Below are 16636 nucleotides of genomic sequence, written 5' to 3' on the forward strand. Positions count from 1 at the left end.
CTCAGATTTAAAAAATAGAAAAGTTGTTGGAATAACTTTTACAATAATGACCATCTTTCTTCTTGTTTTATTCTACTTTTAATTTTCTTAGAGAAAGTATTCTGTTTGTGCTTGTCTGGTTTGAGTTTTGAAAATTCACTTACACTTGCAAAAGGACAAGGAACCACTCCCTGATGGTTCGTACTCATTACAATATACTTTAGTTCACTTGCAGGCACTTGGGCTGGGTGGGATGAAGTGGAGGGTGACAAGCCCTGGGAAGGTGTCAAAGACATCGTGGTAACAGGTAAGTCAAAAACAAAAACAAACAAAAAAAACAGGCATGGCCTCTGTGAGTCACACCCTTTGGTTTTTGTGCTTTCAGTCCGGTACTCTATGTAATCCAGAAGAACTTGAAGCTGAGCATGAAGGGAGAGGGGGAACATAAATCATAATCTCAAAAAGAATCAGCTGGCATGGCTCTTCAGTTGTGCATCTTCTAAACGGTAACCGCCCCTACCCATTCTCTTTTAGCTAGATAGACTAGGGACGCTAAGATTATGTGGTTTACATTTAAAACACAAAAGCCTATTTGGTTTCTCCAGCACCTTTGCCTGAGTCTGTCCCAATTGTCACCAAACCAACTGTAGAATCTTCCATGGTTTAAACGCCTTCACTTCATAACAAATACAACTAATAATTAAAACAGATGATTAGTAATATGGCTTATTAACAATATGGACATACTGTTAGAGTGACCACTTCCTCTCCATTCTGAATGTCCCATAATTTGGCCGTTGTATCCATACTTCCAGTAGCAACCACTGTACTTTGTGGGTTGAATGATAAACACACCTACAACACATGAAATGGGAGGTGGGGGGAGACTTTAGAAACATGGTGTTTCCTGCTCTAAATTATGCACTAAAACTCTTGCAAATATCTTAGCAGATTCAGATTTAATTGGTGGTGTGTATAAGAACACACCAAATCATCAGAGTGAGAAACCTGTCATCTCCAGGTAGAACCCTGAACAAATCACCACCTAAAGAGAGACCCTGTTCTTCTCATGTCACCTGCTCTGTCACAGGTTCCCTTTACAGCTTTCAGAACACAGAACAGTAAGAGTCAAAGCACAGCTCATCTCCTGTGAGTTTCATGCTAGGGGCTCTCCAGGTTGCTATGATCACAGTCTGAGCATGTTCTTCAGTGAGGAACTGTGACTCTGGCTCACCCAATCAATTCCATGTCCTGGATGGCCTTCCTGCAAGCAGTCTTTCTAGTAGCCTCAGACCCATGCTTTTGGTCTTCCCATTAGCAACTGTGCCTATATCTTCATCACCAGCTAGTCCATCTCTGGTTAAAATTTCCAAATACTTCCAGCTTTCTTCCTCACTTGCCATCCCTTCCTTGTCCCAGGATACATTCCCTTTCCTCGAGACCTCCACTGGTCTCCTGGTCTATCTTTACCATTCAACTTATGATACTGAGACATCACTACCTCTAGCATGCTCAACACCATTACCTTCGACCTATCAAGTTCACTCTCCATGCAAACTCCTAACATTAACTTTATCCATCAAGGACTTAGAATCATATACACTCCCTGAGTCATCACCTGACCATGGAAGCTAAGGAAAGTATATAAAGTACCTGGTGAAATTATTTTAAGAGCTTTTCTTCCTTAAACCTGGCGATCAACATTATTAATGAATCATCTTCCTGTTCTCAGATGTGATGTTGTGGAATAGTGAGCCAATAGCAAAGGATGCTTGTTAGATGGCATAGGCAATTTTCCTCAGTCTGTCTGAGGTTCAAAAATCACGCGATCTCTTCTTATACACAGAATTAGGGAAAGGCACTGCCAATAACATAAACTCCCAAACAAGGAATCATTCTAGATTCCATTTCCTCATTCCTCAGATATGTGGTAACCAAGCACCTCTGTCCCCACTCCATTAACACTTCTCAGCTTCTCAACTACTTTAGGGCAGCCTTCACCATGGATCACTTGGATAGCAGCAGATCCCTAACTAGCAGAGACCTCTTGTCTCACATGCCTCCAATTTTTCCTTCATAAAACTAAGACAAATAGTAATTTCAGAGAACCAAGTCAGGCACACCCTCCGGGACAAGCCCCAATGGCTCATAAGATAAAGCCCAGGTTCCTTAGTATGCCATGATATAATTGCCCTTAGACCTACCCCATGATTTTTGCATGCCTCTTCCATGCATTCACTTCCACTTAATACTCTGGCTTTGGTTGAATATAGACATACAAAGACATGAATGTCAGTACCTCAGGAAGCTGGGCATCACAAGAGTTCCTTGCCCATCACCCTGGACCAGGTATAGCAGGCAACTCAGCCAGTGTGTGTATGTGGCATGTCCATGTGGCATATTCAATGCATATCATCTCTGGAGAAGGTTGAGTTCTCTGATCACAAAGCAATATCTGAATTCTCAGAAACACCCCCTGGTGCACAGCTCTGGACACACAAAAATGCTGATCCCTGTGTCTGGAAAGCATGCGCCCCTTCTCCATCATTCTTTCTGAATGTCATTCCTGGTCAAGTTCACTTGACGTCACCTCCTTCCCTGTAGCCTCACTGAGGTCACCACACACTTCTAGCACAATAACCACACCTCTTTAAACCTAGCCAGTGATGTATCTGCTCCTTCTGCTGAACTGAAAATTCCTGAGCAACAAAACCCTGCATCCAGTTCCATCAAGCATTCTACAACTACTGTACACATTACATGTACAGATAGCTTTGGGGGTTTTATTTTGTTTCTTTTGAGGTCATGTTGCCCTAGAACTCCCTATGTAGCCAAGAATGACTTTGATCTAATTCTCCTGCCTCCATCTCCTAGGGCTGGGATTGCAGAGATGTCTGGCCATGTCTAAATTATGCAATGCTCAGAATCAAACCCACACTTTACCAACTGAGCTACTTCAATGACTCTTCACATGTGGTTAACATTTAGTGTTTATTTGATAGATTTTGTTAACCATGAAATTGTATGACTGTCTTACTAGGAACTCTGTGCAAAAGAAAAGCATTTCAAAATTTTAAGGGAGTATGGGAACACAGCTACTTTCTGAAGACAGAGATTTTGTCTTTCTTCACCTTTGACCAATTACTGTCAGTGCCTCAGTCTCCTTAGCTGTGCCTCAAAATCGGATTTTCTAAGGGGCAAAGTAAGCTATTACACATCGATGTCTTGAGAACAGTGAGTGCCACAGAAGAATATCTGCAGCATCCCCTATCTGCACAGTACCTTAAGTCCACCATGGGCTCTTGTTAAATGAATAGGCCATGAATCTGAAGGTGGATGAGAAACAAGTTTGCTCCTAATTCAAGCATTCTGTTTGTTCTCAAGAGTCATCACCAGCTCCACAGGGTGACATATTGTAGAATACAGATGACAACAAACAAAGGCCTCCCCATAAATGGAAGCTATTTATTTAGAGTTTCAGATGACTTGTCCAAGTCTGAATCCTATTGAAATGCATGAAATAATCATTCTGCACTCTCAACGTGGTTCACGGAAGTTATTTTACAGAGACTGTGATAACCTCATTAACCCTCATGGAGTCAATAAGCAAATGTAAACCAGGGAGGAGTGCTGTCCATCACACACAGATGCCAATCACATTACAGGCTACTCTCACCAAATCTGTGAGTGGTTAACTCTTAAGTGGTGAGAATCACATAGACAATCCGTGCAGACTAAAAACATTGGGTCAAAGGTAGAAGATGCGATATGAAAGCAACCCCCATGCTCACTACTGAGTCCTCTAAGGAAGAGCAACATGAAGGAATCCTCAGTGTCAGCTGTACTCACGATCTCGGCTGTGTGACCCCTGAAGGTGTGGTAACACTTTCCCGACTCAGCACTCCAGAGTTTACAGGTCTTGTCAAAGGACCCAGTGGCAATTTTGTCACTGCGAATTTCAAAAGTCTGGATTTTAGAAACAAACTCGGCCACATTGCATGATACACTGAACTAAGACTAGATGTGCTGACGCATGGCTTATTGCCCTACTTAGGCATACGTTGTACTGTTAAAATAAACAATTTCATGTTTGCTCCAATGAGTAACAAAACCTATTTGATTTTTAGTGGTGTCAATTCATATGTATGGATATTGAATATGTGTTAACGGTATGAATATGCTTTTGTAATAACAATTTTTGAATTAATATAAGACTGAGTTAGAAAAGAGTGAGCGAACTAGCCCTTGCCCCACACCAGCTGCAGCACACAGGAGATGACCCTGCTGTGGGTGCACAGGTGAGCTAGACCAGAGCTAGCCTAGAGCAAGAGAGCTGGCCCCTTTCCCCCCTTACATGGCCCCTACAACAATCAGGAAAGAGTGCCCTGCACCTTACCTGGGCAAAACACTAGAGCTGGCCCTGGTGATATGAATGAGGGGGACTTGGATCTGAGGTCCCTAGAGCAGTAGAAATGACCCTACTCCTTGCTGTAGCCTGCATTGGGTGGGCTAGCCTGGGCAGTGTTGGCGAGTTCATCCAAGTAGTGACAACGAGGGAAGGCTAGTGAGTTGACCAACCCATCTAACACCCAAGCTCGGAACCAGAGCTATGAGTTGGCCCAGCTGCAATATCCACTGAATTTAAGAAGGGTTGGAGCATGTGAAGGGGACAAACCCACAGATCCAAAACAGCAGGGTCTCCATGACACAGGACAACAACAGGATATCAAAGAGGAGGCCCAGTGAAAGACCATGATTTGGGGTGTAGCAGAAATCAGAGGCCTTGAGCCAAACCAATGACTGGAGGCAATGAACACTTGCAAGTAAAGATGAATAGACTAAAGGGTAAACTCTATGTCTCAACAGGCCACACGACAGCTTCCACAACAAGATTCTTCTTCCTTTTGTTTGTTTGGTTTTGGTTTTAGTTTTTGTTGTGTTTTGTTTCTTTATTTTGTTTTGTTTTAGATTTTTCTTTTAAATTTGGTTTTGATTTGTTGGGAGGGATGCAAGGGCAGAGGGAAGATGCAAGGGAGATAAGAGGGATCATAGTACATGGTGTGAAATCCACACAAAAAAACCAATAAAAGTAAAAAAATGAAAACAGTTACATGAATATCATTAATATGTAATCTTAGCTGTGTGGACATATAAAAACTCTATTACATGTATACAAAAGGGAAACACTAAATTTAAAAGTGGGAAAGAGGCACATGATTGGTAAGATCTTGAGAGATTCCACCTCAGTGATTCCTTAAGAAAATAACATCAAATTATTCCTGTTGCAGAGGCATTTAGAGAGGATAGACTCGAAGTCTGAAATACTGTGGGCAAATGAGACAGTTCAACTGGACAAGTACTTGCCACACAAGCATGAAGTCCTGAGTTCAAAGCCCAGAATCCACATGAGAGAACCACATATTGGGGTAGGGGGGACAGCTCAGGAGTTAAGAAACTGCACTATTCTTGAAGAGGACCCAAATTTGATTCCCAGCACCAGCATCAAGCGGCTCATAACTGTCTACAAATCCAGTTCTAGGAGATCCAATGCCCTCTTATGGTCTCCACAGTCCCTACCTTATCATAACATAGTAACTTGCTAAAAATTCATTTTTTTCAAAAGCATATGAACTGGGCCATAAAGTCCAAGTCACATACACTAAAAGAAGTTATAAGTGCCCAGGACAGGCATAGAACTTAAATTTGTCCAGACTAGCATTGATGATGTCTTGCCTTTTTCCTATGGTTCCAGGCCATACACTCAGTGCACCTGCAATCGTTCTGACTAAATGAAGCATGGACCTTTCTGTGGATGCTCCGGGGTAGTTCATCCTGGTGAACACCCACACAATGTCCAAAAGCTTCCTGACACTCTGGTACTCTAGGCAAGTTAGGCTACAAGGTCTCAGAAGGGCTCCTCCTGTGGTGTGATGATTTGAAAGAAAATGGCCCCCAAAGTGAGTGGCACTATTAGGAAATATGGCCTTGTTGGGAGTAGGTGTGGTCTTGTTTGAGAAAGTGTGACATCATGGAGGTGGGTTTTGAGGACTCACATATGCTCAAGATACTGCCCAGTGTTTCAGACCACTTCCTGTTGCCTGAAGGATATAGAACTCTCAGCTGCACCTCCAGCATGGTGTCTTTCTGCATGCTACCAAGTCCCACCAGGATGATAATGGACTGAACTTCTGAAACTTCAAGCCACCACCTCAATTAAATGCTTCCTTTTTAAGAGTTGTCATGGTCATGGTGTCTCTTCACAGCCATAGAAACCCTAACTAAAACACATGGTTTCTGGTTCAAGGCAGCAAGACATTTTATCTCTATTTCTGTTGCCTTTCCTCTCTTGTTCAGCACAACTTCAAAGTCTTGTGACTAGCCTCAGACCTCAAAATCTTGTGACTAATCTCAGTCCACTTTGCTGGCCTTCCTGCCCTTCAAACACATCAATCTCATGTTGTAATTGTCTTTTAGTCAATTTGTACTCCATGACAAACTGTTCTCTATGTCTTATGGCATCATACCAGAATTGATAATTAAGGTTCAGCATTTTAAGAATTGTACAATTGAGTCGAAACTTATCCTTAACTTTATTTAAAAAAACCACACAAACACTGAGTGCACACACACACAAACACACACACTCTTAGACACAAACATGTAGGACCACACCACTCACACTCCATCTTATTCTTTGATAGCTATCTCAAACTCATTTCTCTGAAACTAAGATGCGGTGAGGTGCAATGGAAAAACCATGCTTTGGTTCATAAATAAATCATCAGACTAGGATGACTGTTTTGTAAGTTGACATGTGAATTTTCATCAGAGACATACGTAGAATTCAATAGAACAACAGAAATATATGCCTCTCTCCAGGAAACTTTGTTCACATTCACAAGAATATCATGCCTGTTAAAAAGACTGCTAAAGAACATTTAGTAAAAATTAAAGATTATACCAGTATTTAAACAGTATCATTTATAATTTCAATGACAGTTTTTATTGCTATAAATTAGTATAAGTTACTATTAAAAATTATCATTCTCTATAATGTAAACATGTATGCATCAAAGTTAATTTTTCTGCATAATCAGTTTATAATACCAATTTAAGTTGATTATGCCATCATAATTAATGTATTTTGGGATTGTATTTTAAAGATACAATGACACAAGAAGCCCACAAGTTGATTGTTTTAACTATGATGCAAAATTTCTAGTCTGGGTGCAAACAATCTTATAGACTACATTGTCTTCCTCTGTCACTCTGTCAAAGAAGGCTCCATGCCCTGTGGGGACTGGTCCCCTGCCTCCCCCACATGTCCCTTTGACCCTTTCAGTCTGCCAGTGCAAACCTTGTCAAAAGCACCTTCACTGTTCTGCTCCTGTATTCACAAGCCTCTATGAGCAGTCGAGCCCTGCAGGACAGTGTGCCCTCCCCAGGGCAAGCTGACCTCAGTCTTGGGCTCCTCTGCCACTTCAGAGACAGACTGGCTTGCACTGGGTCACTAAACTGGCCCAGGGTCAGCAAATTCAGCACCTGGGTTACAGAAATCGGACTGAATCCCCACAGATCCCAGCTTTGCTTTCTTTGAAATGGGATGAGAAGGAGCTGGAGAGATGGTTCAGTGGGTAAAGGTACCTGCTGCCCACGCTGAGATGGCAGTCATCTCTCTGACTCTACATGATGAAAGAAGAGAAGGGAATCCTGGGAAATGTCTTCTGACCTCCACACACGTCTGTGTGTGTGTGTGTGTGTGTATTATCTCATGTATATATAAAATTATATTTATATATATAATTTTAATTTTAAAATTGAAATAAAAATAAACATGTATTTTAAGATTTTTAAATAGAATGAGAAATGTAAAGAATTTAAATAGACTGGAAGAACAAAAATACAGTGGCTCTTGCTCACAACTTCATTAGGAAGAACTTTCTCAAACATTTCCCCTACTGCTTTCATAGAAGACAGTAACTCTCTTTTCATCTTCACAGCTCATTAGTTTAGGTAATATTTTTTAATTATTTTGACAATTGTGCAATTAGATTCCTACAAGTATGGTTAAAAGCACAGGTTCATGGATATACAACTACCCCTTGATAAGCTTAGACTCTCACCATGGAGGAGTCAAACACAGTGATGGGTATCTTTGTGGCTACAAACAGCGATGGTGTCGTGGGAATGGGAAACATGCAATGCTTGAAAACAGAGAGCATTCTTAATGTGCTGAGTCAGCTAACCAGAGGTTGGCCTGAATGGGGGCCTCCACTGTTCTTGGCACTGCTACTTAGCATACTTTTTCTGCTCCACAAGATTGAATGTTCACTTACAAATGAAAGAAACCATGTTATGCAGCAGAAGCATGTCACACTCCCCAGAGCCTTGAACACAATGCTGTACATCAATGAGTCCTTTCTCTTGGTCAGCATCACCAACTATGAACTCCAGATAACTCTCCACACACTGTTCCCAGGAATGGTACTTCAGCTTCCAATCCCTTATAAAACTGATGGCCATCTCGAAGGCAGCAAACATTGAAAGAGACTTTAAAAGGTTCCCGAGGAACAAAGGAGAAACACAATGAATTTCAAGCCTGTCTTTTTCCTGTGGTCACACAGTAGGTGGTGGGGTGAATACGAGTGATGAAGAAATGATGGGATGAAATGAACGTACCCGTAAGGATTGTTGAAGGCTATGGCATAAACCACGTTCCTGTGGCCCTTCAGCGTGTGCAGCTCCTCCCCAGATGCAGTGTCCCACACCTTGCATGTCCGATCGTAGCTTCCTGTGATGATGCTAATGTGGAAAACATGAGCACGGTGCATGGTGAAAATGGCGGGCATTGTGCTCATGGATACCTCCCTGGTTTTTGTGTTTTGTTTTGTTTTTGTTTCTTTTCCCCACTGGATAATAACCCCCTTCTTATCCTTTGGTATGCATTTTAATATTGGAAATCATACATTCAAAACAAAGGACAGTTTCCAAATCCTTTAATTTAAAAACCCATTAAGTAGAAAGTAAATCTTCCAGTTCTGTTCCAATAATAAGTATCCTTATACAATTAAAGTGTGTGCTATAATGACTTTTATGACTTCTGTGAAACTCCAAACGCTTCACTATGAGTAAGATTATATTCCCGATTGTTCAGATCATAACTTTTGACACCATCATTGACCCTCTCTTCCCCTAACCTGTACACACCCTCTGTCATTACATTCTACAATATCAAAATGTTTCTGTTTGAGAGTCATTTAGTTTGTGCTCTTTTATGACAGCAATCCTGGCAGAGTTATAAGGCATATTTGCATGTCTGTGTACCAAAATGATGCTTTTATCTCACCTTTCCTAACTAGACCCTCAGATCCCAAGCAATCAAAGCATTTTCTGAACATGACCTTGGTAGTTCTAAGCATTGTCCACCAAAACAGAGCTAGACAAAAAAGGCGGGCTCTGAACCAACGCATCCCTACCAGCTACAATGCTGCCCCTGATAAACAGCTCCAACAGCCCTGGCAAAAAGGCAGCTGCCTAGGGACTGTTCTGTTTCTTCTGATTCCCAGCCATAGTACTTGATGACACCTCCTAGTGCCTCTCACACAAATTACACAAACACAAAGAAAACCGGGGTTACACCCTGGGAGCGAGGGCTTGCACCTCTCCTCTGTAATCATAGGGATCAAGAAGTCCAAAAGATGGGCACATTAGGTCTGGAACTAACTGAACACTTTAGAACCCTCAGAAATGTTCATTCTTTGATTGCTAAAAGTTAAAAAGAACAAGGTGACCTTACCACGAGCCTGCTTTGTTGAGTGCCACATTGGTCAACGGCAGTAAGTGTGCTCTGAGAACCTTCAACAGAAGGAAACACCATTTATTTTGGACTCACACAGAATTAAGTTTATCAATTTTAACTTCAAACAAATGGTGACAGACTATGTATTCTTAGATGTATGTAGTAAATGGACAAGATCCAATAGTCAAACAAACTAGAAGTAAAACAGCAGTGTGCCTCTGATAAAGACAAACTATACTCTCAATAGCCACACATAATTGCAAAAAGTGATTGAGTCTCCGCTTCCCACCAATCAGTTCACTGTTGAGATTAATTGCAGCTACTGAAGAAGATTCCAATGGCACTCTTTTTTTAACATTTTTTTAAATTTTAAATAGCTTGTTTTACATGTCAATCCCAGTTCCCTCTCCCTCCCCTCCTCCCGCGCCCCCCCACCATCCCCCCCATCCTCCCACCCTATTGCCAATTCCTTCCACATAGGGGATATCTAGAGTCTATCATTTCATTCGGGGTAGGGTCCAGGCACTTCCCTAAGAGTCCAGGCAGAGAGAGCAATCCTCTTTGTGTTATGGACACATGATGTCTGTTAGTATTCGAGGGATAAACACTGATCCACTGCTCAGGACCCCATAGGGGTAGCCCAGGCCTCCTCATTGACTCTCACATTCAGGGGGTCTGGATCGGTCCCATGCTGGCCTCCCAGCTGTCGGTCTGGGGTCCAAGAGCTCCCCTGTTCGGAGGATCAGCTGTCTCTGCTGGTTTTGCCAGCCCATTCTTTGTCCTCTTTTGTAGCATTGTCTTGTACATGCCACACATAGTTTTCTATACATGTTTGAACAGTGTACTTAAGAAAAACATGTTTCAAATATATTTTACAACGCAGTGTTATTTTTCTAATCCTAAAAGTCTCTTAAGTTGGAATGCCTCATTTATATTTGAACCCCTACATTATCTATCAGTTAGGGGGTACTTAATGACTATTCATTGAATAAGTATAGTAATTGAATAACCTATTGGTTGAGTGATTCGAGAAGGTGAGTCAGCTTCAGATTTGTCTGGTTCCAGAGCACAACTATTAATACCTTTCTTTTTTGCTATCAAGTATGTTCCCTTACATGAGAATTCACAAGGTCAAGGTAGTTACACAGCTTGTATTTGTAATTGAACAGTGCCACCTGCTGTAGAAAAAATAAAGCATTAAAAAAGCCTTATTTTCTGGAAACTTGAATGGATGAGAACCAAGGAGAACCTGCATATTTATACCAGGTAGAATCAATGAATACAAAATAAAAAAGTATTTATTTTAATGATACTTTAAAACATAAGGATAAAATCAGTATAAAATGAGGCAATCTTAGAACAAAATTTTAACTTAAAAAGCTGTTCTTAAGTAACTACACAGATACATTTGTTATATTTTTAATTTAGTCAGAAAATTATAGAGAAAAAATATTTATAACACATTTAGTTAATAATTCAATGGCTTAGTTTAGTTTAGTTAATGATAAAGCAGAAAATGAAGAACATTGATTTATCAAGAAATACAACTTGTTAGAAGTACTGTAACTAGAAAATAATTTTAGTAATTTGATTAAAAAGGGAAATGAATTGACTGGTAATCCTTATTGAACATCTCAAGAAGTTAGTATTTTGAACTTCATCCATTCTTTCAATAAATACCTATTGAAGGTTAATTTTGGCCAATTGTATGTGAAATACTAAAACAACACACAAGTATTTTTCTAGAAAAAATTTAAGATATTACTTGTAAGAGAAATCAACAGTACACCCAAGTTGTCCTTCCTGGTGTCCCTATGCATGCCTTCAGCAGGTAGCTGCTGTGACCCTGGTGTTCCTAAGCACTCCTTACCTTGAACAGGTAGAAGTTGTGGTCACAATGCTGCCTGAGTTTCTCCTGCAGCCTCTGGACCAGGAGTCTGACTTGCTGTGTCCGGGAAACCGTGATCAGAGGCTCTGCTTTCTGGATCTCTTCTACCAGGGTGTTGACATCTGTACTGAAATTCACCCCACAACACTTACATGTCAAATTTGTGTCTATGCTCACTACGTGAAGAAATACATTCTGTTGAGCTGGGGAGATGGCTTGATGGATAAAGTTGTGAACTACACAAGCATGAAGACCTAAGTTTCAATCCCTAGAAGTTGGATGCACAGTAATCACTGTGTTCCTCTGGGCCAGTGGAGGCAGAACTGGTAGAAGGAAGTTCAAGACCAAAGATTGCAACTTTTTTGAATGATTCGTGTTAGACGCTGGCTCCAGTATAAGTGGAGATTTCCATGGCGTCTCCTACATGATGAATCCAGGGTACTCTAAGCTATACAGACATAACAGCTAGATGACCTATGGGATCCTGACTAGGGTCCTAGAACACAAAAGGGAAATGGGGTAAACCTCAAAGAGTCTGAGTACAGTATGGACCCAGACTGGTGATAATGTATCAATCCTAGTATGCTAGCTGTGACAATTCCATCAAGCCAACCTAAGACATTAAATAGGGAAAGCTGGACACCGTGTCTTAAATATTTTTCTAAAACTATTCTAGACTAACCAGTTCTTATTTTAAAATAGCCCTTCTCAGAAAAAAAGGCTAGAATGATGGCCTTTGTGTTTTGAATAATAGTTGTTCAGCCCAGCCATACGTACAACCTCCTTGGGTGTTTTTCTTAACAGTTCTGATATGAAGCACATTCTGCATTCATGGCTAACTTACCTAGGATTGAGCTCAAGCAAATCTATGGATTTGGTCTTTAGTTCTCCACCTTTTTCATATTCCAGCATAATTCCTGTAAACACACAAGCACGATATAATGTGCTTAAGAAAGGCTAGGAAAAGGTTATGCACTTTGAGTTCTTTTAAAACTTTTCCTTTGCAGATTTTAATTGTTGTTTTGTGTCTGTTTGTGTGTGGCACATGTACAAGTTCTTGTGGCCACACACATACATGAAGGAGGGTGTGCATTTACTTGCATGAGCACACATCTGGAGGCCAGAGGTCAATGTCAGGTATCTTCATCTACCATTCTCTATTTTTTGAGGCAGGGTCTCTCAAGCTAATCAATTTGGCTAGGCTGGCTTGCCCAAGAGCATCAGGTGTTTGCTAGTATCTGCCTCCCGAGTGCTAGAATGCTATAGATCTGAAATCTGGTCCTCAGTTTTGTATAGAACTGTGGTTTGAATATGAACTATCTATCCCCCATCAGCTCACAGGTATGAACACTTGGTCCCCAGCTGGTGATGTGGTTTAGCAAGATCATGGAACCTTTAGGAGGGAGAGCTTCCTTGGTGGATGTGGATCACTGGAGGGCAAGGGAGGTTATTATCTGGGCCCCACTTCCTGTTCATGCTTTGTGAGGATAGATGAAATGTGACCAGCCAGTAGCACCTTACAGTTGAAGCCCTGGGCTATCCTTGTCCTAACACAGAAGCAGCACAATACAGTTCCAGGCCTCCTCAGCGCATGCCCAACAGCAGACCCAGTGCTGGTAGAATGGGGACACAGCAGCTAAGACGTCCCACACTTTTTTCTGAGGCTGACCACTGGAGGACAACCCATCCCACCCATCCAAAAAAGGAGAAACAGTAAACTCCTGGATGTCCCAAACCTGTCCACAACTACACGTGTTCTAAAGCAATGCTAGAGAAGCCTTGTCTCCTTGTCCTCCAGACAGCAGCATCACCAGTCTCACGGGGTGACCTAGAGGGCACTCAGAAACATCAGAGAAGTACCTTCATGCCCCTGTCTGATGTCACAGGAGCACCGAAACACAAAGCAGAGCACAGTAATACTCTTGGGGCTCAGGAGAGCAAATTGCCACTGCCACTAAAGCCCTCAGAAAGGGACCAGACCTGTTTATTAAATGTAGCAAGGTGATGAGCTGACCCAACAAGCGGTCTAGATAGAAGCTTAATGATAACCTTATGGTGCTAAAACCAGGAAGAGACAGTCACCAAACACCAATACCCAGGATACATTAATAAAAAGAATCATCCATCATACTGATAACCAGCAAAGGCCAATAGCAAACACCAATGTTGAGATGAATGAGATGTTTCAATTACCTGGTATATAAATAGTCATTAAAAAGTGTCTTAACATGGGCTAGAAAGATGGATCAGCAGTTAAGTATGCATACTGTTGTTGCAGAGGAATCCAGCTCTGCTCCCAGTACCCAAAACCACCTGTGACTCCGGCTTCAGAGGAATTAGACTCCACAGACACCCTGAACCCACATGCATATGCTCACATATAGACACATACACATAATTAAAAATAAAAATAAGATATTAACAGCAATAGATGTTTATTTGCTGGTGTAAGACCTACACAAGGTGAAACCAGGCATCATTCTAGCTCTGAGAGGGAAAATGGACTCAACAGCCCCTATCCCTAACTGAGGAGCTATGGACAGTTGGTGAATGTTGGAGAGGGAGAGTCAGTTTTCTTTAAGGGTGTGGTCCCTAGTAGACAAACCATGCCCCAGTGACCACACTGAAGAGTTTATAGACAGGCATGATGTTGAGGAGTGGGTAGACATGAGAGGAGTTGGAAGAAGGGAAATTACTGTCACCAAAATGTTTTATGTACATGTATATAATTCTTCAAAGAATTAACAAAAAGTCTATGTGTTTTAATATTTCAACAATCACAAGGCCACTTGCAATTTTTAAAAATCTTTGGCAATAAACAGAACTTATTAAAATAAATCAAACAAGAATTTTAAAATACGGAATGGACAATGACATGAAAAATATCATTGTGGATTGGCTCAATGCTAAAGATGACTAGAGGCATAATCTGTGTCTGTGAAGACACACAACAGAGAGAAAAGAGCCCGGGGCAAAGAACTGATCACATCCTAATCACACGCGCTGCCTGCCTTGTTGTACTTCCCCTGGGCACTGCACAGCCTCCAAACACATGCGTGGGCCACAAGAACATCTTACACTTCTCAGACATATTGGGACAACAAATATGCTTTCATTGTGTAATGGTTTCCACGTTAAAGTTGATAACTTTTAAGCATTTGTGAAGTGGTTTTATTACAGATTCATAACATGCTAACACAACTGTACTATTTGTGTTTCCCAAAGGAAACCATCAGAGCAGCGGCACAGCAGCTTTACACACATCTCCTACACCCAGCCAAATTGAAGCCAGCTGTGACCTCACTGCCACTTCTGAGTTAGAATTCTTGCCATTCAGACACTATTCTGGTTGAAATACAAGAAATAAGCGGCCATATACAGATACGAAATATATAATAGCTTCTGCAAATGATGATGGCTCTTCATTAATATGATATTAAAACTTAGCAATTAAGAGTTTTTACAACTATCAAGCGATAGTTGCAGTGTAGAACTACAACCACTTCACTGAGTTCTGCGACATCCAGATAGAATAAAATCCAGATTTTCTGTGGATTTTTATGCAGGCATAACTGCAAAACAATTCTCTTTGAATTACATGTGGCTTCTAGTCTTCACAGGCCCTGTCATATGGTTTCCAGTGACCACATCTGTTAGCAGCCCCTCCAACCTATCATCAGAAAACTCTCACTGCTGGCAAACGGTCATAACCATGTGGTGGGTACAAGTTTTCCAAACATTTTGTTTTCTGTGAAAGCTCAAATTTTATCACTGGCAGGAAATACTGAGGTTTTCAGTAGAAACTTTGTCTGCCAAATGCACCAAATATGAAAAGCATCAGTTATCTGTCTGTCTTTGAAGTAAAGATGATCTTTAAGGAGTAGGAGTTGGGGGAGCGCCTCATTCTGCAACTCACACAACCACAGGTATGTTCTTAAGGACCACCATGGTGCCAGCTAAGCACATGAACACGGTATGTGGCTGGATATATATCCTCAGACTGCTTATTTAGATAGGCGTTCCCTGCCTTTTTACCCATGACCCTTCATAGGTAGCCAATCCCAATATATCTATCTTCCTCGGGATTTTCTGAATGCACTCCCTCTTTCTCCTCCAATGGCTTTGTTCCTTTTAATCTCAATCTACGCCCAAGTATTCTTCTCATTTTATCTGTCTGCCTATCTATCTTTCTTTCATTGGTGCTCATGGCCTGGTTATCAGTAGGCTAATCATTAATCATAATTATAAACATTAATTACAGCTCCCCACAATAGGCTTCTTGAATTCCAGACATGCTGGTGACCTGCCCTCACATTAAACAAGCAAGGCTCTTCCCCCAGCCCTGCTTCTCCTCTTATGGCCCCTTCTGGGTGTCACAATCTTGGAATGAATTCATCTCAAAACAGTCTTGCAACACTTTACTTGGCAAAACTGAAGTTTAATGCCTTAGAATAAGAAAAACACTCAGAATGTTTTTGATGACTATTAGAGCTACCCAGCCTTCCAGCACAAGAGAATGACTAGATTTATGGCACTTTTGTATAGTTTGTCTTGACAAAATTTGTCTTCATAAGAGACAGTTGTAGTGAAGATTTGGAGTCAGACTCTGGTTATATAACTGTAAAATAAACTTAAAAAGAAAGAAGAAAATTCTTGTTTATTTAGGATAAAAACAGACAGCCTTTGGCACAAAGAAATTTTCAGCAAAATGTAGATATCACAATATTTTTCTCATTTTATTGGTCCTTTGAGAATTTCACAGAATATATTTTGATGTATTCCCACCACTCTCCAACTCCTCCCAGATGTGCACCTTGCTTTCCTACCCTCCCATCTTTTCATCCCTAGCTTTTATTTAGGATCATCACACTTTTAAACTCTTTTAAGAGCCTGGCAGTAGTGGTGCATACCTTTAGTCCCAGCACTCAGGAGGCATAGGCAGTTGTATCTCTATAAGGTCGAGACAAGCC

At 41.1% G+C, this 16636-nt stretch overlaps 1 protein-coding gene across 2 annotated transcripts in view; it reads right to left on the reverse strand.

Annotated features, from left to right (window-relative positions):
• Daw1 (dynein assembly factor with WD repeats 1) overlaps nucleotides 1-16636 on the reverse strand; it is a 38274-nt gene that overhangs the window by 15056 nt on the left and 6582 nt on the right. For both annotated transcript variants that reach the window (XM_013122361.3, XM_040753190.1), the window contains exons 2-7: nucleotides 12511-12583; nucleotides 11649-11793; nucleotides 9776-9834; nucleotides 8659-8781; nucleotides 3829-3928; nucleotides 727-834 (exon numbers count right to left, since the gene is read on the reverse strand). In XM_013122361.3, the coding sequence (XP_012977815.1) occupies nucleotides 727-834; nucleotides 3829-3928; nucleotides 8659-8781; nucleotides 9776-9834; nucleotides 11649-11793; nucleotides 12511-12583 (608 nt within the window). The remainder of the gene's footprint in view (nucleotides 1-726; nucleotides 835-3828; nucleotides 3929-8658; nucleotides 8782-9775; nucleotides 9835-11648; nucleotides 11794-12510; nucleotides 12584-16636) is intronic.

This window comes from Mesocricetus auratus, unplaced genomic scaffold (assembly GCF_017639785.1).
Source record: "Mesocricetus auratus isolate SY011 unplaced genomic scaffold, BCM_Maur_2.0 Super-Scaffold_100010, whole genome shotgun sequence".
NCBI lineage: Eukaryota > Metazoa > Chordata > Mammalia > Rodentia > Cricetidae > Mesocricetus > Mesocricetus auratus.